Source organism: Ochotona curzoniae, unplaced genomic scaffold, assembly GCF_017591425.1.
Source record: "Ochotona curzoniae isolate NIBS_2020 unplaced genomic scaffold, NIBS_Ocur_1.0 contig_883, whole genome shotgun sequence".
NCBI lineage: Eukaryota > Metazoa > Chordata > Mammalia > Lagomorpha > Ochotonidae > Ochotona > Ochotona curzoniae.
In genome coordinates, this window is record NW_024466599.1 from 31,025,682 (window position 1) to 31,048,777 (window position 23,096).

Here is a 23,096-nt window from a genome sequence, read left to right on the forward strand (position 1 = left end):
AAGATTTGAAAGCTTCTGCTATTCTCTCATCAAGTGCCTCCTGTCTTCTGTGGTGATAGAAAGAGCTCTCTATGTATGCCCCTGTTTAGCCCCACTTTTAGCAGCACACATTTTATTGTTCATAAATTTCAGAGGCAAACCAATGCTACTTATGAGTATTTGTATGAGGCCAAAAACCAGCACATAATATCCTTAGGAAATACAAGTATCTCAGTAGGCAACTACCACAATTTGTTATATGAATTTATACTAATATAAGAGGGAGGCATAATTTTTGTTACAGACGTGTGTGTTTTCTTTCTAACCTTCAGGGCTTGTTCGCTTGCCTGTGTTTGATTAGGACACGGCAGGAGCTGAAATTAAAGTTCCCTTTGCCGATGCTATTATGTGGACTAGTCTTCCGTGCTATAAAGTTAGTTGTTGGTATTGAAGTCATCTTTGGTTCCTGGTAAATTATGACTGTTTAGTCATACTAATTCCCAGGGTCTTGTCATGCTTTACTGTATCAGGACTGCTTTCATTACTTGGAAAGCAAATTTATTTATTGGTTTGTTTGCCTTCATTATTGTTCCAAAGTGATTGTGTTTAAAATATGAGTAGAGTGCTTAACTGATTTATCATAAATTTCAAATAAATGTGAAGTAGTTTGGGACTCAAAATACTGCTAATAAATCCTTCAGCAATCTTAGTCATAATTGTGAAAAGAAAATAAGCATTCAAACATCAATCACAAATAGTCAAGTCTTGATTACTTACAGTGGGAAAGGAAGACTGAGGCTAGAAATGGGAGAAAAGAAATAGAAATGTGGATAATTGCAATTGCAGTAACATTTGCAGCTCCAGGATTCTCCAGTCAGGGCAGGACAATGGAAAATAACACCAGAAGCTGCGTCAGGGGTCTGGAGTCTACTCGCAGGCTGAATGACTTGCTGGCAGAAATCACAGGACCTAGAAAAGCTGCTCTGCTTATGGTTATGGTTTATTACAGTGAAAAGACACATAAAAATCATCCAGGCACATAGGGCAGTATCCAGGAGAAAGCAAGAAGGAGCTTCCAGAAGAGTAGCCTGATGCAGTACTGATTCCTCCCATGAACAATGAATGTCATCATGTATTACGTATGCTGAATGTGGGCACTCACCGGGATCTTGGGAGCCAGAATTTTTATTTTGGGCTAGAAATAGTGGCATGGAGTGCCCACAAGGCTGACCTTGGTTATTCAATCCCTAACCCCTCAGCTTGTGTAGACAATATAACCACCTCGGATTCAGAGATGTCATTGGCCAATTTCCCAGTAGTTAAAATTCTGATGTAGCTCATGTTAAATGAATGGAAAAGATACTAGGCTGTTTTCCATGTCCTTGTGGTGAGATATTTAAAAGGACTGCTTCATTTTCTGGAAAAAAAAACCTCTTAGCTTTTCTGTGGCCCTCTTATTCATGTGAATTATCAAGGAAAACTGGTGCTAATAAAAAGAGTTGGTAAACAGGATTCCTTTCACAACTTTCCCTAGAGATTTTGTCACTTTCTCTAAATAGTTGAGCTAATCTGAAGCCAGTAGCCAGGAGCTTCTTCCAGGTTTCCCTTGTGGGTGCTGAGTCTCAAGACTTTGGGCCATCCTCGACTGCTTTCCCAGGCCACAAGCAGTGACCTGAATGGGAAGGGGAGCAGCCAGGACACAAACCAGCGCTGATACGGGATCCTAGTGCATGCAAGGCAAAGATTTAGTCATTGAGCCATTGCGCTGGGCTAACTCAAAATGTTTTTTAACGACTGGAAGTCTTTGTGAAAATATTGAAAGTTATTCTCAGAAATAGAAACCAAGAACGCACCCTAAAAAAAAAAGAGAGAGAGAGAGAGAGAGAGTTATGTCTTGATTACCTGTAGTGGTGGGGAGGGATTAGGTTAGAAATATATTTCTGGCTTAGGAAAGTTGTTGATACAGAAATTGTGGTCAAATGAAAAAGCTTCAGATGGCCAAAAAATGCATCCCAGGAGCTTTATTATTCATTCAAATTAGAGAACAACTTTCAAATTGGGCATATTTTTCAGGAAGCAAAAGTAGTTCCAAATCATAGTTTTCTAGGATAGCAGCCCTTTCCTTTAAACAGCAACAGGACAATTTTACATGGTAACTCAGTGCTTGTAAGGTGGCTTGCTGTGACTTATTAAAAGGGGTTCGTAGATATAGGTCTGATTGTAGTTAAGTTTTTTCTTATTCAGTTTCCCTGAGGTTTTTGAACTGCTACTGAGTCTCCAGAGGAGAACTACTTTCTTGGACAGGGGCTTTGTTCTTCTCACTTTGCTCCTCCAGCTTCAGGATGCTTTGCATGCAGGAGATCACAGCAATTTAAGATGGAGCTGTATTTATTATCCAACTCTCTGCTTTGCTTGGCTATTTTCCAAATACAGTGTCTCTGGTATGGACCTTTGTCCTTGAGCTCTTACACAAATTCAAGTATCATATATTATTGTAAATTGACGTCAACTTAAATGATATTTGAATAGTGGAATACATTTTTTTATTCTTTTAAAAATTTTTATAGTTTCCAGCTATGTGGGCCATATTTAAATAGAACAGTTCTGGCCTCTGGGTTACATTAACCCATAAATGAAACCTGGTATTTATGGTTAAGAAAGTAGAACCAAGTTCATCTTTATACTTCCTTCTGAAAACCTTCATTAGTCAAATGTTTGCTAACTTTAAGAAATCATTTGATTTTTCATAGGTATTTTTAATCATTTAAATTTTTCATCTTAGTTATTTTTAATTTCTCAAATGTTTTCAAATATTTTTTTGCCCCCATAGCCTAAACCATTACTAAAATTATATTCCCACCTATTAGAGAAGATAGAGTAAAAGTCTTTGTTTTTTAAAAAAAGATTAACTTATTATTTGAGAGTAAGAGTTATAAGGGATGGGCAAAAGAGAGAGAAAGAGAAAGAGAGATAAGGAGAGAGAGAAATCTTCCATGTGTTTGTTAGCTTCCCTAGATGGCTACAATGGCCAGGGCTGGGCCTGGCTGATATCAGGAGCCAGAAGCTTCATCTTGGTCTCCCAAACAATTGAGCCATCTTTTGCTGCTTTTCTCAGGCACATTAGCAGAGAACTGGGTCAGAAGTAGAGCAGCTGAGACATGATAATAGCAGCCACATTGGTTGCTGGTGTTGCAACACCATAATGCTGGCCCCAAAGTCTTCCTATCATATACAGTCCTCATATTTTATTACTGACATTAACATCTTATGCTTCCCTAAATTTGGTTCTTCTAATGAAGTTTCTGCTGAGGCTCCCAATCCATCAGACCAATTATAAACATGGATCATAATTACGATTGGCAAAAAAGTGAGAGAAAAATGAAAAGCAGTAATAATAGCATCTTAACTTCATTATAAATTGAGTAGAGTTCTGTAGCCAGTTTGCTCGTAGGCCCTCTGAGATTTCATCTGTTCCAGTGAGCTTTGCAGAAGAGCCAAGCAGAGCCATTCCATCTGGGATATCCAGATTCAGACAAACCTTCAGCCTCCAGCCACATGCCTGATCTCTTTCACCTGGCTCTGTTTTTCCCAATACTCTAATCACCTTTCCAATGTGCTGCAGAATCTTTGCATATTCATTATGTTCGTGATCTTTTCTACTCCATATGAATGTATCATTAGTACATTCCTGAGGCCTGGAATAGGCCTGGTACTTGACAGGTAGTTCATGAATGTTTTTCAGCGAATTAATCAGCAAGGCCTCATTGTCTTATTATATTTAGACTCTCAGCCTTCTTGTTTATTTATTTAATTTTTAATGATTTTTGTCCTTTGGGGCTTTCAAGTTCTTTTGTTTTCTGTTTCCTTTCCATTGTGTATACAATTCTTTTCATCTGAGCTCAAAACTCCCCCTGCTATGTGTTATTATGCCAGGTCATACATTGTTAAGTCTTTCTTCACCACTTACCTTCTCTACTTTATAATTCTATAGTTTAAAACATGTAAAAATAAAAGCCAAAAACTTTCCTCTCTAGAAAAGTACAAACATCCTGTGTATTACTGTAATAAGCAGATACATAAATTTAGATGATAGCAATTGGTGTGAGAACCTCTTATGTACCCTATAACACTACTTAAAAGAATCTTCTCATTTGATAAGATTTAAATGTACTAAATTGTACTGTTTTCCATTTAGGAATTTGAATTTAGGAATCTGAATAATGTTAAAGTAAAATCCAAATTTAATGCTATGTTGGTAAATATGTTCACAGTTTTAATCTTTTGTCTTCTGACCTTAGGTCCAAGTTATGGAAGAAAAATTAAAAGCAGCTAACATTCAGACCAGTGAATCAGAGACAAGGTTATATAAAAAGTGTCAAGATCTGGAGTCCATAATACAGGAAAAAGATGACATCATTCAAAACTTGGAACTGCAACTTGATGAGCAGGTTAGGAAGAAGTTGATCTTGAAAGAGTTCCAACTGTGTGCACTTATTTGTACATAATCACAAAGATTAAAAATATAGAACCTGAATTTCTGAATTTGTAGGAGAAATTTTTATATACTTGAGTGGTCAGTGGAATGGTGAAAGGTGCTAGAAAAATGCCATTTACTTGGGAGCTGGAGTGATTCCAAGGCGCAAATGTGACAGTGTTCCTTAACATTCCAACTTTATGTTTAATATCTGGTTATCTGCCGGCATTTATGTCCATAAAATGTTTATGGCTGCATTTTGTTTTAGATGGTAAGGGAACTAGAAGTATTTACAGAACATATGTTTTAAATATTTCTAATTTTTATATTTTAAATATTTATGTTTGACTCTAATTCTTGGAAGCATATACTCTGTGTGTGGATCATCTTATTCAGATAATCTATAGTTACAGTTTATTTTTAACTTTTATAAATAATGCATTAGGATTATTAACTTAAATAGTTATTTAACATCATTTAATTATGATCACTAAAAAGTTGTTTTGTTAAGTAAATTAAACATTTTGCTTTTCACTTCTCTGGGGATCAGGTTTTTTTTTTTTTTAAGATTTATTTATTTGAAAGGTAGAGACAGGTCTTTTCTCCACTGGTTCTGTCCCTACATTGCAGCAACGACTGGAGCTGGGCCGGTCCAAAGCCAGAAGACAGAGCTTCTTGTCGGTCTCCCATGTGGGTGGAGGGACCCAAGCTTTGGGAGGTCTTTTACACTGTTTTCCCAGGCTCTTTTGCAGGGAGCTGGGTCTGAAGTGGAGCAGCCAGGACTTTTCTGTATAGGATGCTGGCATTGCAGGTGATGGTTTTACCTGTGATCCCACAGCACTGGCCACACTCAGTGTTTCTTTAGGTTAGTGGGTTTCAGTTGTCCACTACCCTCAGGGCTATCACATTTTGATTTATATGTTGAACCCATTCTTAATAATTTTATACTCATAATCAGATTTTTAGATTGTTAAATGCAAGCTGGAGTTTCCCAATGTTTATTTTTGCCTGGATTTTTTTTTCTTTTTAAAGATTTATTTATTTGGAAGACAGAATGACAGAGAGGGAGAGACAGAAACTGACTCACTCCAAAAGTAGTTACAACAGCCAGGAATGGGCCAGGCTGAAGCCAGGAGCCAGTTTCCAGGCGTGTTAACAGGAGCCTGGATTAAAAGTGTCGTATCAGTGAGAACATATGATGTTTGTCCTTTTGGATTTCACTTATTTGAACATAATGGTTTGTAGTTGGGACCATTTAGTTGCAGATGGTCGGATTTCATTCTTTTTGATGGCTGAGTCATGTTCCATGCAGTAGATGCACCACAGTTCCTTTATACACTCTTTGGATGGGTATCTGGTTTGTGTCTGTGTCTTTGCTATTGTAGATAGTGCTACTGTATATATAGGATTACAGGGGGAAAAAGTGGGAGCAGCTGGGACTCAAATCAGCACTTTCCTAGGGGATGTTGGTGTCTTGGGTAGCAACTTAACCCACCTACGATGCTGGCCTGCTGGCTCCTCCTGGATGTTAAAACTAATATTTAAGGGGTCAAAAGTCACACCCCTGAGGAGATTCTTTATTCTCCCTAACCTGGCTGAACCCTGTTCAACTGTTCTAAACCACAGACCATTCCCAGAAATGGTTTATTGTGTTGGTAAATTCAATAGATTGTTTTTAATGCCTGACCTTTAAGAAAAGGCAATAAAGTTGTTTGAACTAGCAATTCTTGCCTATTCCTCTATATTATATCTGCTAGATAATTTTGCTCTTTAAACTATTTGATGAGTTGACGATAGATCCATTAACTTGGAAACAGGTTATACGTGAATTTGCTGTATTTATTTGTGATGTAGCCTTTCCAGACAGTTGAATTTCTGTTTGCACTAAACAAATTGCTGATGTTCTTTCAGAAACAAATAAGAATACAAGAAGCTAAAATAATAGAAGAGAAAGCAGCAAAAATTAAGGAATGGGTAACAGTCAAGTTAAATGAGGTATTTATTGCTATATTTTTTCTTCTTTACCTTTCACTTTTGAATAAATAAATCATTAGACTATGTGCTCACTCTGAATGAAACAAAAAATTCTGGTTTGTCGGTGGTGCTGCTGTCATTTTGTATACTTGGAATAAGTAGCAGCCCCTTAATGCATTTGTAAATTTTAAAGTGTTAGACTCATAATAATCAATATAAATGGCCTTTCACCGATTAATTACTTTTAGTTCCAGTTAGTTAATGTTAAATAATTGTAGTCTAATTTATCTAGTATGTGGCAAACCAAATGTATGCTAATTTTTAATAATGTAAACATTTACAGTGTAGATTAAGTGTTGCAATAGTTTGGTTTAAAGTGATTTTACAGTGAAAAAAGTATAGCTCTTAGTTATAGAAAAATCAAATATTGATATCATTGTTATCTAGGTTAATAGCCTATACTGATATATTCATTTGATATTTCCTTAGCATTTTGTTTTTATTTTACTTTACTATAGAAGAACTATAATGTACATTGTGATCTATATACATTTTAGAAATTCTGACCTGTATAAAAGAATACTGTTATGTTCTTTTAGCTGGAAATAGAAAATCAAAATCTTCGTTTGATCAACCAAAACCAAACTGAAGAGATAAGAACAATGCAGTTAAAATTACAAGGTACAAATACTGAGACAAAGATGACTTAGTTGGGTTTATTTGAATGTATGGGATCTTACTATTTATTCAAGATGTTTTAAAGACATAATTATGAATATATTACTGAAACTTGTCATGAAATGAATTGCCAGACAAACCTGAGCTTCATCCAAGTGAATGTTGAACCTGAAAGAAAAGGCAAGAAGAGACAGTACTGATGGTCACTGCAAAGGTCCAAAAATGACCTTGTGTTCACACTTTCCCATTTCCTACTCTAAAAGGTCTTCCACTTGCCCTTCCTTCAGGCATCATTTAGAATCCGACGTGCCAAAAGTGCTGTACGTTAACATTAACCCAGGAAGTTTGTAATAATGGGCATTGGGCACCAATCACTAATGGTCTTTCCGAGCCATTGATGTGCATTCTTCCTAGCTTCCTGATGTTTACTTGCAGATATATTTGCTTTACAAAGAAATCCAGGGATGCTATTTTCTAGTTTTGCTTTCTATGTGGTTTTCCACAGGTATGGAAATTCCTACAGCCTGAATATTTTGTGCAGAATTTTATGACATGAATAAACGCCTTACATTTTTCAATGCATGGGGTTAGTTTCCTTTCAACTTCAAAGCCTACACATGGATGATTTAGCTATCATTTGATAGAGACGTACACAGCTCACTCATCTGGCGACTACCACTCATCTTCACATTGAATTCAGGAGTTGAATCAGCGGCATGCATGAATTCTAGGCAGCCTCTTGCATTTCACAGAACAATTGATCCTTGGAAACTAGGCTCAGACTGGATAATAGTGGATACAATGTAGAGAGCTATAATGCAGTTCCTTAAAAGTACATATGTACATTTAATCATTATAATGTTGTAAATTAGTATTGCATGAGGTGATCAACATGAAAGCATTAAAATATGTAAAGGACAGTACTATATATTTTTCTTATACTTTATCGAATTATTGCTTGCTGTTCAGCTTAATCATTTGGTGCTTTCCTTGAGTTAAGAATTTAATTTCCTTAGAAGCTTCTCTGGTTTGGAATATTGATGTTTGGGGTCTATTAAGATTTATTTTAATCATTTGAAAGGCAGAGTGACACAGAGAGAAAGAGGGAGAACCAGGGAATTTCTATATGCTGGTTCATTTTTCACATGGCTGCGATGGTCAGGGCTAAGCCAGGAACTTCATCTAGGTTTTGCATGTGGGCAGGTGGCAGAGGCCCCAGTACTTGGACCTTCCTCTGCTACTTTTCCAGGTGCATTTCCAATGAGTGGATCAGAAGCACAGCAGCTAGAACTTGAAGTGGAGTTCCGACATGGCATCCTGGTGCTGCCACAAGGCTGGCTCTCGTGTTTTTGGTCTTATAAAAAGCAATATTAAAGGCCCAGTGTGGTAGCCCAGTGGGTTTTTTTTTTTAGCACTGTTTATTTTTTTATTAATTACATTGCATTATGTGAACTAGTGGATACTTTATTTTTATTGGAAATTCAGATATACAGAGAGGAAGGGAGGCAGAAAGCAAGAGCTTCTGTTCAGTGATTCACTCCCCAAGTAGCCAAAACAGTCGGAGCTGAGCCCATCTGAAGCCAGGAGCCAAGAACTTCCTTCAGGTCTCCCGTGCGAGTGCAGGGTCCCAAAGCTTTGGGCCATCCTCAACTGCTTTCCCAGGCTGCAAGCAGGGAGCTGGATGGGAAGCAGGGTTACCAGGATTAGAAACAGTGCCCAAATGGGAACCTGGCACGTTCAAGGTGAGGACTTTAGCTGCTAGGCTACCGTGCTGGGCCCAATAATCAGTTTTTGTGTGCTTTAGTTCTGTGTTTAACAGACTGCTTTTAGAAACTAAAATATTAATTTTGAATGATGATCCTGCAGAAGTTCAAGGGAAGAAGTCATCCACTGCTTCCACATCAAAACTTTCAGAAGGCCAACGCCTGAGCGGTTTAACCTTTGGGTGCTTTTCATCCCGAGCAAGGAGTCCTTCTCAAGTAGTAAAATCAGAAGAAATGAGCAAGATATCATCTAAAGAACCTGAGTTCATTGGAAGAAAGGATGGAGAAGGTATTTGTGGGGGGTGGGGATTCAGCATGCTTTTTAAAAAGAAAAAAGTAATTTGCTATGATGAATCCAAATATAGCTTACATCTGTTTTGTCCCTGACAACTTGATGTTTTCTGAGAATATTTCTGAAGTGTAAGATAGCATTTAACTTTGTCTATTTTGTGTGTGTATGTCTTTTCTGAGTCTTTGGCAGTGATGTATAGAGAAAACAAATTTTCTCAGACTCATACTTTTTCCTGTAATGGATGAAAGTGATGCTTTAAATTGAAAAGCTTACAGCTCTCTCTACAAAGGACATATCATAAATGAGTTTAAGATAACATCTAGGAACCACCTATCCCTGATTTATTTAAAATATAAAAACCCAATATTTAACATGAAATTAAATAAGGCATAGCACTAAATTAAAGAAGTGAAATAACATTGAGAATTATTTCTTTAAAAGATATATGGTATTTATTTGAAAAGAAAGGGAGATACAGAGACATCTTCCATGGACTGGCTTATTCTGTAAATTTCTGTATGGGCTGAGGCTGAGTCAGACCAAAGCCAGGAGGTTGCTCTAGGAGTTTCATATGGGTGCAGGAGCCAAGATCATGAGCCATCTTCTTCATTAACAAGGAGATAGAGCAGAAGTGGTGCCCATATAGGATGCCAGAACTTCAAGCATTGGCTTAACCTGCACAATGACAGTCCTAAGAATGATTTGATAATTGTTGGAGTTCACTGATGAGCATTCGAGGGTACATAATGCCATTTTGTCTATTTTGTGTTACTTTAAAATTTGTCCATAAAGACTAAATTAAACATAACAAGTAAAAAAAAAATAAGACATAGCAAACTTACCACGAGAATATTAAGGGATAATTTACTTTGGGCTTGGGCACATTTTTACCTTTTGGTTTTAAATGCTGTTTCCCACTTTCCTCCTTTTAGTCTTAAACTGCTCTAAACCTTGCTCTGTCATGTGGCTCTGACCTCAACAACTCCAGCGCAATGTCTTTTGTTGACTTCTCCAAAATGTGTTAGAGACTGTTGAGTTTCCACCTCTATTTTCAATTTCGCCTTCCTCCCGCCAAAGGAGAAAGATTATAGTGCTCGAAGCTTCGTTTCGCTTGGTGATGAAATTCTGAAAGCTACATAACATTTTTTTCCAGTCAGAAGAATCCTGCTGCTTCTACTCATGCTATTCTTGTTTTTACTTTTCTTTCCCTTTTGAGCAGTCATTTTTATTGCCTTCCCACTGTCTAACAAGCAGTTAAGTACAGGAAGAGGCCTGCACTGAAGCATTCCCTCACTAACAAATTTAGCAAAGTGTGTATTTGCTTAGTATTTATACATAGTTTCTTAACTATGACGATCCTATCTATGTTTTTAGTTTTTTCTATTCTTCCATTTCCTTTTCTTTTCTGTTCTTTACTTTTTAAGATTTGTTTATTTGAAAGGCAGAGTTAGAGGAACAGGTAGAGTTAGGGATAGGGGCAGAGGTATAGAGATCTTCAACCTCCAGTTCACTCCTCAGAAGTTTGCAACTATTGGAGCTAGACCAGGCTGAAGCCAGGAGTCTGAAATGCCATCTGGTCTCCCACATGAGTGCAGAGGCACAAGTGCTTGAGCCATCATCTGTTGCTTTTCAGGTGCATTGCCAGGGAGTTAGATCACTAGTAGAGCAGTTGGGACTTATAGGCACACATTTGGGATGCCAGCACCAAAGGCAAAGACTTTACCTTCTTTGCACTGCACTGGCTCATAATTATGACATTAATAAATATAGACCATACCTAAAGATTTTAAAAGAGTTCTATTCTTGGGCCCAGTTTGGTAGCCTAGTGGCTAAAGTCCTTGCCTTGCAGGCACCGGGATCCCGTATGGGCACCGGTTCTAATCTCGGCAACCCTGCTTCCCATCCAGCTTCCTGCTTGTAGCCTTGGAAAGCAGTCGAGGACGGCCCAAAGCCTTGGGACCCTGCAATCACATTGGAGACCCGGAATAAGTTCCTGGCTCCTGGCTTTGGATTGGCGCATCTCTGGCCTTTGTGGCTGCTTGGGTTGTGAAACAACAGATGGAAGATCTTTTCTCTCTGTCTCTCCTCCTCTCTGTATATCTATCTGAGTTTCCAATAAAAATAAAATAAATCTTTTTTTTAAAGTGCTATTCTTAATTTAAAACACCTTTTACAGGGGCCAGCCTTGAGACATAGCAAGTTTAGCTTCCACCTGCGACACTGGCATGCCATATGGGCACCAGGTCAAGACCTGGCTGCACCGCTTCCCATCCAGATCCCTGCTATTGTGCCTGGGAAAGCATCAGAAGATGGCTCAGGTCCTTAGAACCCTTTTCCCACATGCAAGATCCAGAGGAAGCCCTAGACTCCTGACTGGCTTGGCCCAGTCCTCGCTGTTTTGGCCATTTGAGCAGTGAGCCAGTGGATGGCAGATCTTTGTCTCTGCCCCTCTGTCTCTCTCTTTATCACCTTCCCCCTTTCTGTATATACAAATATGCCTTTCAAACAATTTTAAAAAAAACACATTTTGCAGTTGTAATTAAATTGAAAGTACATCAAAGATGGCTTTTCTCTGTTTTTCATGATTTTACAAGTTCCAGGTCTTGAAGTTTGGGGCATTTGCTTCTGAAGCTTTGGCTTTGTATTTATTATGCCCAAACTTATTTTATGAATGTCGTTTTCTTTGGCTCTGAAATAGGATTAATGGTGTTCATTTTTTGTGTGTGTGTCTGCTTCCTCCAAAAGTCATAGTTGCTCTGTTTCACGTTTTGCTTTTTACATTATTTGTTTAGACTGGAAATGTTTAATTTTACTACTATTCTTACACTGAGGCATTAGGGTTCCGTGTTTTACATAAAAGTTAAAGTTTTTCAACTTCTCTCTTAAAAAGACTTAGAACTTAGGAAGGATAATGGGAAGTTGACTTTATTCCTATGGAGTTGTCAGTTTCTACAGCATACACTTCTACAGGTGAATGTACAGAAAGATTGCATTATTAAAGACAACAAGGCAATATGATATATCCTTTTCTAGAAATGGAAATCCCAGAAAAGTCGATTGATAATCAAATTCAAGAAAACAGCAGAGGCCAGAGAACACTGCATCAAACCCCCTGTGGTCCAGAACAGAACCAAAACACAAGAAGCAGCTTTGCAACTGATGGTGTTCTATCCCAGAATTCTGGGGCCCCCGTGAGTGACTGGAGCTCTGATGAGGAAGATGGAAGCAAAGGAAGGGCCAAGTCCAGGCGCACATCTGCTCTTTCTAGTCACACATCAGAGGAAGGGGCCCAGGGAAGCAGGATGGGGAGTGACATGTACCTGACAGCATCCGATGACAGCAGCTCCATATTTGAAGAAGAGACTTTTGGCATTAAGAGACTGGAACACAAGAAATTGTATTCTTGGCAACAGGAGGCACAGTGGAAAGCTCAGAATAGTCATCTGGGAAAAGGAAATTCTCAAACAAGAAAAAGGGAGCAAGACAGCTCCTCAGATGAACTGAATAAAAAGTTCCAATCCCAGAGACTGGATTATTCATCTTCATCGAGTGAGGCCAACACCCCAAGCCCCATTCTGACTCCAGCTTTGGCTCCAAAGCATCCTAACTTGCTCCCTGGAAAAGGTGGACAGTTGGTATCTTCCTCCAACCTGCCTCCCCCAAGGTTAAGGCTTCCTAATGTCTTCAGTATAAGTGTAGCACTAGCCAAAAGGCACTTGAGCCAGCCCCAGTTAAGCTCCGACAGGATGTTTGGTACCAACAGAAATGCCATCAGCATGATACGGCCGCTGAGACCTCAGGAGACGGATCTCGACCTGGTTGATGGTGACAGCACAGAAATTTTAGAGCAAATGGACACGAGTTGTGATGATGGATTATTTTCCAATGACTCTTTGGAATCTCCATGTTCAGATGACCAGGAAACCAGTGATTCAACCAAGAAGGCTGCAGGCAGCAAACCTCCAACTCCTCCCTTGCACCGCTTCCCTTCCTGGGTAACTATATCACTACACAGATGTTTTCCCCCAAAACTACTCATTTCCATAGTATACTTTACTTCTCTTCTTTCTTTTCAAAACTAGCCTTCTTTTGACCATTACTGCTTTTCAGAACACAATTTGCCCTTTCCTTCACTGAGTTCTAAATCAATAGAGAAGCAAAAATGAGAAGCTGATGAGAGATCACAAACATCACCTTATCTACTGATAACTCATTTTAGGAAATTGGTGGAGACTCGAGCTTTTCAGCACTGAACTTGGGAATTAGCTAGATTTGTTCAACCTGCTCAGGTAACCTTGGTTATCTTAGGCCTCTTTAAGCAGTTGATGCCGCTCCAAAACTACTTGGAGAAATAAAACAGATGTTTGTTGAGGCAGCTACTTCTCAAGGAAGACTGAGGAAAGAAATGGGCTCTGCAAGTGCAAGTGGATGGGCAGAGAACCAGGGGTGCTGAGTTACTGGAGCTTCCTCAATATGGAAGGAGGCATCTGGGGTAAGAGAGAAGGGTCATGGCCCAGCATGATAGCCTAGTGGCTAAAGTCCTCGCCTTGCATGCACTGGGATTCTGTATGAGCACCAGTTCTAATCCCGGCTGCATCACTTTCCATCCAGCTCCCTGCTTGTGGCTTAGGAAAGCAGTTGAGGATGACCCAAAGCTTTGGGACCCTATGCCCACAAGGGGAGACCCAGAAGAAGCTTCTGGCTCCTGGCTTCAGGTCAGGTCAGCTCAGCTTGGGGAGTGAATCAGTGGATGGAAGATCTTTTCTCTCTGTCTATCCTTCTCTCTGTAAAAAATTTGACTTTGCAATAAAAATACACACTCAATTGTGATACTTTCAAATGAATTTTGAACCAGGACACTTAACCCTTGTTGATTGCCAGGGTTTTTTTTTAAAGATTTATTTTATTTTTATTGGAAAGGCGGATATACAGAGAGGAGAGACAGAGAGGAAGATCTTCTGTCTGATGATTCACTCCCCAAGTGAGCGCAACGGCCGATGCTATGCCAATCCGAAGCCAGGAGCCCAGATCCTCTTCTAGGTCTCCCACAAGGGTGCAGGGTCCCAAAGCTCCAAAGCTTTGGGCCATCCTCGACTGCTTTCCCAGGCCACAGGCAGGGAGCTGGATGGGAAGTGGGGCTGTCAGGATTAGAACTGGCGCCCATATGGGATCCTGGGCGTTCAAGGCAAGGACCTTAACCACTGCGCCACTGTGCCGGGCCCGATTGCCAGTTTTTGAACTTAGTCATTTACTTGGTTGATTTTCTGAGACATTTAATCTCACTCTTCATGAGCACAGATCCCCATTGCTTTAATAAAAGCAGGTTCCTGTGGATCTAGAGTTGATTAAATCTTCCATGGAAACATTGACCGTTTTGATAATAGTCCATAAATTGTGTGATTCTTAGCAATATCAGCATTACTGGAATTAAAACATTCTTTCTATATTTGAAACAAAGTAGAGTGACTTGTTTTATTTTATAAGTTTCTTTTCCTTTTTATGGTGACATAATTTAACCTGTGGTCTCCAGAGGAACATTTAGATTGCTGGATATTTTGGCTTTTAGATTCATGTCGTTTTGTAATCATCTCCATTATTATTATTACTAATTTAGTGGCCAGTGAAATTTTAAGCAAATTAAGACAACTATGGTTTCCTAATGTAAATTCAGACCTTTGGGATGTATTTGTGCTTAATTGCTATAAAAAACATTTAAGTTTTGTATCTACTGAAGCCGTTAGTAGTTTATTGTTAAATTTTTGGATGGCACAAAAAAACTGGAAGTCAGTTGCATGTGAGTTGTCTGAAATTCCAAATATGTTATCTGTTAGGCAGTGAGCTGTTGAAAATTTGCCTCTTCTGTTGTGATTTGTCAAATGTTTAGGCTAGGATTGCAAAGTTCATTTTATTTGGTAAATCGTTTTAATACCTTTCTCAAATTGCTTCTGAAGTTATTCAGTAAAAAAAAAAAAGTAGTGTAAAGATTGCTTTTTAAAATCCTTCCAGGGGATTAATCAAGTTTCAGGTGTTATTTCTGTATTGGTTAGGTCATTTCAGCTTTGAAGGAAGGGATGTGCTGGTTAGTTTAATTATTGAATTTATCTTAAGGATTTTTAATGATTTTTTTTTTTTTTAAACGTAGAGTGACAGGGAAAAGGGGAGACACAGAGAAAGAGAACTTGTGTCCTCTGGCTCATCTACTGTATGACTGCATCCAACAGTGCTGGGCCAGAGTACAGCCAAGAGTAAAAAAATCCATCCACATCTCTCATGTGGATGGCAGAAGCCCAGCACTTGGGCCATCTTCTGCTGCTTTCCCAGGTGCATTAGAGGGAACTAGGTAGAAAGCAGAGCAACAGGGATTCAAACCAGTCCTGTCATGTCGGATTCCAGCCATGCAGTCTATGGCTTAACGTGCTCTCCCATAACAGCAGTCCCCTATTTTAAGGACTTTCAGGAGTTTAAGGCATTACCTACCTTTTTGAATCAGAATATTGTCCAAAATATCAGTCTCTCTTATGGGACAGCATGTGATGACACAATGGTGCCTCTGATAATTTCTTAGAAACAGGTGACACCCACTGCCCTGCTCCAGGGCTCAGCTTGTTATCTGTCAATAGTGATTCTGTGTGTACTACTTGCACTATGAACTATCTGCCTGTACTCTCCTTGGCTTCTCACTGTCTCACACCACCTGATGGTTGGCTTGTTTGTATATGCTTTCTGTTCTGCCCATTACACTGTTGCTCTGTGTGTATGTTTCACAATCACGCTCAAAGAAACTGCATCAAATCCATTAAGTAAGCCAGTCTATAATCTACAGCTTTTGTGCCATTGGCTAGTCTGAAGATGATAGCCTTAGCTGCCCCCTGTGCCCCACTCCATCAACTGTGTCCATGTTATAAAATTTAGGGCAATCTGATCGTCCAGGGGATCTAGGGATTCCTTTTACCTGTGGGGAAAGGGCTAACAGCTTTCTGGCAGTCTGATTTAGAAAAGAACATGAAACAAAATAACCTATATTTTGAACAAGAATAGTAATATAAATTCCATTTTAATTCTCAAATTCATTTCTTGTTTGACCTCAGTATTCTACTTGAATGAAATGTACATTGAAATAAAGAGGTGATAACATTTAATGATACCCTATCCATGATTTCTGACATCAGATATTTTTCTTTTGTCTTTACCCAAGTCTTACAATGGTAGAGTATTAATGGTGATGTTTAAGCATAGTCAGTGACTATGAAAAGCTTCCTTTTAGTTTTTCCTTTCTCTCCCAAAAATGTAAAATACCAAACAAAATTTTGTGAACAAAGATAAATAATGGAATGACTAATGGCTGTACAGTACTATTTACCATGCTGCATTTTAGTTGGCACTGGTGACAGTTTTACAATAATACTGTCCTCTAGTGAATATTAAATGAAGAACAGTTGAAAAGCATGTGCAATGAAATTAATCATTTCTTTTAATCATCTTTCTTTTAAACACCCTGTTTCAATCTCTCTTCTACATTAGGAAAGCAGAATTTATGCTGTAGCTAAATCAGGCATTCGAATGTCAGAGGCTTTCAACATGGAGAATGTTAATAAAAGTAAGTGCTTTTGTATTTTACAACATACATAAAACTTGTTGAGTGATAATGGAATACAAAGACATGAAAGGGTCGCAAAAGACAAGTACTGCGTGTCTCCACTTAAGGACACATCTAAAGTGTTCACATTCATAGCAACAGAAAGCAGGATGGAGGTCCACAGGAAGGCAGAGAAGGTGATTTGCTGTTTGATGAGTTTTAGAGTTTCAGATTTGCAAAGGGAAGAAAATTCTAGAGATTTTTCTTATAATAGTGTGAACGTATCAAACACCATTGAACTTTACAATTGCAAATGCTTAAGATACTAAATGTTATGTGTTGTTTAACCACAATAGAAAATTTTGAAGATAGTAAATGATTTTTATTGTTATTGTATTAGACAAGAACTTAACGTCAAAAGTCATTAAAAAATAAAATGCTGCTTTCGAACTTTCAGAAAATTATTTCTGAGATTGCTTCAATTGTAGCATTGTTTCATCTTACTTGGTATTAGGGGTGCAAATACATTAAGCTCTGATGTAAAGAGTACTTGGTTAGTATGTGTGTGTTTGTTTTCAGGAGAGATAAAGTAGAAAAAACTGCATGTCTTTTTCCTCCAAGTTTAAATACTTACCCTTTCTTTCTTAGACAAAAAAATCATAGAAACTGTGCATATCTATAATGAAAAATGAAACAAAAACCCCAGAACTATCATAAATAAAAAGAGGACATTTCCTTTCATTGCTTCTGCTAGTCCTCTGCCTGGTCTACCACTTGCTCATAATTTAAAGGTAAATTAGGACGTTCTGTTCCTCTTAGGGGTAACCATTGATGTTCTGTTCCTCTTCTATGGTCCATTGTTCTTACCACTCACAAAGTCGTATTCTAACCATTCGACCTCAGATGCCAAGTCAGGAAGAGAGACAAGAAAAGAGAACATGGGGAACTTCCGAGGGCTGATGAAACATGCCCATGATCTTTCCAGTCCATTTCCATGAACTTTTTGAAGCCCTCTGTATCATCTTCCACAGTTACTGTTCATGGAATCTGTTGTTAGTGAAAGATTGTATGTGAGGAGATAGCAAATAAGTAAATAAATAAATAAATAAGTAAATAAAATAGAAGCTCTGATTCTTGCCCTCAGAGGGCTTACAGTCTAGTTGAGGAGCTGGCACACACAAGGAAATAATGAGCCATGACTAAAGTATATTGATAAGCGCATAAGTGCCAGACTTCCTAGCCCACATAATCAACAACCCTGTGTGTTCATACAGTTTTGCTTTGGTAGGAACTTATCCTAATTTACATTCATAAGAAATAGACTGAAATGCTAGTTAGATTTTTTAAAAATGTTTTCTGTTTCAGATTGTGTTGCAGTGCCTTCTTATACCGTATCGGGACTTTATACATCTCTGCTATACAAGAATATGACAACCCCAGTGTATACAACTTTGAAGGGGGTAACTCATTGTTGCTACTGTTGAACATGTGGTTCTCTTTATCACGGATCAAAAGACTGTTTATTCCAGTGCCAGATTCCATTCTGAACGTTTTATACAAGAATATCCCTTTGTAGAGTTTTAAGAGTCTGCATAAATACATCATAAAAAAAAGAAGAAGAAGAAATGGAAACATATGGAGAAGATATGTTTTCTTATCAGAGTATTTGAGGTCTGGGTCTGTTTTTGTTGAGTCCCATGTGATTCCCATCACGCTTCCTTGGCTGTTAATTGTTTAAAGGAAGCATGTTGTTAGTGAAGGGGTGAAAGTTCCTAAGTTGGAAAGATCTTTGCACCAATGTCGGGTTCCTCTTCGTAGCTTGGAGTGGTTCAAGTAAGGATTGTCAGAATCTTTGGTAATTGACAAACACCCTGCTGTTGAGAACTGGGCTTTTACCAACATAGCTTTGCCAAGAGCAAATTCTAGACCTGTATTTCTTTGGAAACACCATATTCCATAGCTTAGAGAGTTCAGCCTCCTGAGAGAGAGGGAACGGTAGAGATACACACAGGGAAACTGTTCTATGTTTCTTCAGAAGGCAACCCAGATCAGTAGCAGCCCTTTCCTGGATGACTCCTCGGGCTCAGAGGAAGAAGACAGCTCCAGGTCCAGCTCCCGGACATCAGAGTCAGACACCCGCAGCAGGAGTGGGCTGGGCAGCCCCAGAGCCATGAAACGAGGTGAGGGAGAATCACAGGGCAGCTTGACAACTCCTGGTCATTCAGAATGTGTCCTGGGGATTTTGTCCTTGTAACAGGCTTTAATACTGGCTTCAGATCACAGTAAAAAGAACATTAGTATCCTTGCTGCCCACATGGGTGTTTGAATTGTGTTCAGGCTCCTGGCTTCTCCCAGTTCAGCCCTGGTTGTTTTAGCATTTGAGAAGTGAACCAGTACATGGAAGATTTCTACCTCTGTCTCTGAAAATACATAGATAAATAAAAAGAAAAGATATTAGAACCATATTTTCAGGGGGGGGGAATCTACTAAAGACTAAGATGTTTATATTCCAATTTTATTTCTCCTTAATTCTTTGTGATTCCTGGTAAGCCATATAATCTCCCCCCACCCCTGCCTTTTTAAAGACTTATCTTGTCTGTCAGAGAGAAATCACTTAATTGTGTGAATAAAGTAAAATAATAGACCAAAATGAAGGGTTCTCTTTTATACTTACTTTGTGGCATTTTTTGAATAATTTGTGGGGTAGAGTGACTTATCCCACAAAGTCACAGAAATTATGTGTCAGGAACAATTATGTATGTATTTTAAAATTTTTTATAACAAAATAAAGTTATAATTTAATTGCATGTTCTCATGATTCTTTTGCAGTAACTAAGTGTTTCAACTAAACTGGTTATACTGTAAAATGGTAGAAAATACACCTACTTATAAATGTATTCATTAGCCTGATTTTAAAGTGGAAAATGTTTCAAACTTTATTTTGGGCATTGCATTGCGTTTTAGTGGGTTTTGAAGGGATTTTGTGTGTAAGTGGAGGTTACAGAGACATCTGATCCCACGAAGCCTATATTTTGTGAAAGCTTTTACTACAGCATGGTATACCTGTTAGTTTTCAAGCTGTGTTCCATGGAGCCCTTGGATACTTCCAAACCTCTCAGCTTCAGTTGAACTGCTCAGATTTCGTTCATTTCAAATTTGGCTTCTGCTGATTCCCCCTGCTTTCATCTTGCCCACCTGTAACCAAAATCAGGACATGCCACTCTTCTCAAAACACTGCAGTGGCTTCTCATAGTCCCTTAAAGGGGTTGGGATTTTCTGCCTTTGACTTTTTCCCCCTCTTTTTCCTCCTTTCCACAACTCTGGCTTATGGGGCCTTTTTTTTTTTTTTTGTCCCTCCAAAACACCAGGCATTATTTTGCTTCAAGATTGTTATGTTTCTTCCTCTACTGGTAATCTTCCCCCAGGTGTCTATGACCGAGGGCTTTATCTTCTTTGGTCCTTTACTGAAATGATGCATTGCTCATGAGATCCACCAGGACTACACCATTCAAGTTGAAGTCCTTGGCCCTCCTCCTGTTACAAGCTCTTTTGATTCCCTTTAGTCTGCTCTGTTTTATTTTTCCTTAGAACTTATTCTCTGCATTAGCCTACACTAAAAATCTGTGCTCCAGGAGAGGGAGATTTTTCTAGTACCTAGGACAGTGCCTGGCTCAGTGCTGGGAGCCTGAGATTTGTACTCCAGCATTGTCCTTTTCTGGTTATTTGTATTAGGACAAGCCTTTTCATTTTTGGGGCCCTAGTCACCCTGGAGAATGAGAACATTAATCAGGATGATCTGTAAGGTCCCTTGTAGATCTAAATTGCTTTTAAACTATGAACAATAGAAATATTATCAAAACAGCTACTTGTGTGAGTCAATTAAAAAATAGGATCACAGCAGTGTCATTGCCCTCAGAGGTCCCATAAATATAAATAAGCATTTTTTTTTAAAGATTTATTTTTATTATTTTTTTCATTGGAAAGGCGGATATACAGAGAGGAGGAGAGACAGAGAGGAAGGTCTTCCGTCCGATGATTCACTCCCCAAGTGAGCGCAACGGGCCGATACTATGCCAATCCGAAGCCAGGAGCCTCTTCCGGGTCTCCCACGCGGGTGCAGGTTCCCAAAGCTTTGGGCCGTCCTCGACTGCTTTCCCAGGCCACAGGCAGGGAGCTGGAAGGGAAGCGGGGCTGCCGGGATTAGAACCGGCACCCATATGGGATCCCGGGCGTGCAAGGCGAGGACCTTTAACCACTTGCGCCACCGCGCCGGGCCCTAAATAAGCATTTTTTAAAAGTTTGTAGATACTATAATGAATAATGGCCCAAGTCCTTAATTTTATTGACTATCTTCAAATATTTTAAATGATGCTACAAATGTGATGTGCAACTCACAAGTAGCTTTCTTTCTATCAAAATCACTTGAGCAGAACGCTTGGAGAATGCTCCTTATTGGGGACCCTGGGATGACGTGGGGTGGCCATTTCCCATCCAGGGTACTGAGGCAGTTGGCGGGTGGGTGCGGCTTCTCCCCTCATCTGTCCCTTTCCCCCGGATACAGGAAGAAGAAAAAGAAAATTTGGAAACAGTGGTCTCACTAACTTTCCCCTAATCCTCAGCCCTTCCCACCCTACTCAACTATGTAAACATCATCAAAAATAAAATTAAGGCAAATAAATTGCTGAGAGAGTAATCCATTGATTTTTACTTTATAGTTGTTGGCAAATGAAGTAGATTATTTATTATTAAATCTTTTGCTCATAGAGATTTATTTTATTTGTTTGAAAGGCTGAGTTACAACAGAGAGGGAGGGAGAGATGTAGATTTCCATCTATTGGTTCACTCCCCAGATGAACACAATGACCAGGGATAGGCCAGACCAAAGCCAGAAGCCAGTAGCTTCTTCTGGGATTCCCATGTAGTAGCAGGGACCCTAAGACTTGGTCTGTCCTCAGCTGCTTTTCCAGGCACATTAGCAGGGAGGTGGGGCAGCCAGGACTCAAATCAGGCTCCTGCGAGATGCCCCAGCATTGCAGGTGATAGCTTAATGCATTGTGCCACAACGCAGGCTCCATATGACTTTCGATAGTATTGCTTTCCTGTATGAGAGTTTTTGCAGTCTATAAACTATTTAGCAGTGTTTCCATGAAAAAACACTAATGAAATAATGTGAGGTTTTTTTTGTGTGTGTATGCGAGGTTACTTTAAATGAAACCAATGATTGGGGCATTTAGTGTGGCAGTTAAACTACCATAGGGATACCCATATCGCATCTCGGAGTGCCTGGGTTTGAGTTCTGGCACTGCTTTCAATTCCAACTCCCTGCTGTTCTGCACCCTGTGCAGCAGCTGATTGCCCAAATGCTTTGGTCTCTCCCACCCACACGGGAAACCTAGATTAAGTTCCAGGCTCCTGGATTTATCCTGGCCTCACTTGGGTATCACAGGCATTTAGGAGTGAACCAACACATGTCTGTATGTCTTTCAAAGAAAATTTAAAAGAATTTTTAAGAATAAATGTGATTGTAAGAGTAAGTGTGGTGTGTTTTTCCCCATATGTCTACATTTAAATACATATTTTAAGTTCTTTAGAAGACATATTGATAGACTAAAACATATTTTACATACATAAAATAGCTGAGGTTATAATTATACTAAAATACTTGCTGTGTTCCTGTGACTGCTAGAGATTTGCTTGACAGCCTCTACCCCTTGGTTCTGTTTTCTGCTTGAGTAGTTCTTCAGGGCCAAGTGAATGAGAGACAGAGGCTTGTGCTTTAGGAATAGCTGCATTTTGTAGGGGAATCCCAAGGTGGCATTTGGACCATGCTGGTGCTGAGATGTGACTTGATCTATTTCTTTGCTCCTGTAGGTGTGTCTCTGTCCTCTGTGGCTTCTGAAAGCGATTATGCTATTCCCCCCGATGCTTACTCCCCTGACACCGAGTGCTCGCAGCCGGAACAGAAGGTCCCTAAAACCTGCTCAGCTTCCAGTGATAACGGGAAAAATGTAAACTGAATCAGGTTTCTTAAGTTAATAAATTCATGAGTTTAAGTCCCCAAAAGGCAACATAAAATATTTTAAAAACCTTTTTCTTTTCATTAGGAACCACTGGAAAAATCTGGCTATTTATTAAAAATGGGTGGTAAAGTCAAGACTTGGAAGCGAAGATGGTTTGTTCTTAAAGGTGGTGAATTACTTTATTACAAATCTCCGGTGAGTGAAGAGTGCTGGCTGTTCAGCTCTGAACTCATTAAACTCTAAGTCAAGCTCCTGATTGCTTTTCTTTTCTGTAATACGGTTAAAGCCACAGAAGCTCTCTTGGTATTGCTGTTATACTAAGTCACTTTACATTTTCTTC

The 23,096-nt window shown here is 39.1% G+C and overlaps 1 protein-coding gene across 2 annotated transcripts in view; it reads left to right on the plus strand.

The window, feature by feature from the left end:
* PLEKHH2 (pleckstrin homology, MyTH4 and FERM domain containing H2) overlaps window positions 1-23,096 on the plus strand; it is a 79,604-nt gene that overhangs the window by 19,283 nt on the left and 37,225 nt on the right. The window contains exons 3-12 of one of the 2 annotated variants that reach the window (XM_040993994.1): window positions 4,278-4,427; window positions 6,365-6,448; window positions 7,027-7,108; window positions 8,972-9,157; window positions 12,194-13,155; window positions 16,682-16,757; window positions 18,102-18,196; window positions 18,772-18,916; window positions 22,608-22,744; window positions 22,841-22,951. In XM_040993994.1, coding sequence (XP_040849928.1) covers window positions 4,278-4,427; window positions 6,365-6,448; window positions 7,027-7,108; window positions 8,972-9,157; window positions 12,194-13,155; window positions 16,682-16,757; window positions 18,102-18,196; window positions 18,772-18,916; window positions 22,608-22,744; window positions 22,841-22,951 — 2,028 coding nt within the window. Of the gene's footprint in view, window positions 1-4,277; window positions 4,428-6,364; window positions 6,449-7,026; window positions 7,109-8,971; window positions 9,158-12,193; window positions 13,156-13,664; window positions 13,666-16,681; window positions 16,758-18,101; window positions 18,197-18,771; window positions 18,917-22,607; window positions 22,745-22,840; window positions 22,952-23,096 lie in introns of both variants that reach the window. The other variant, XM_040993995.1, reaches the window with a different exon arrangement.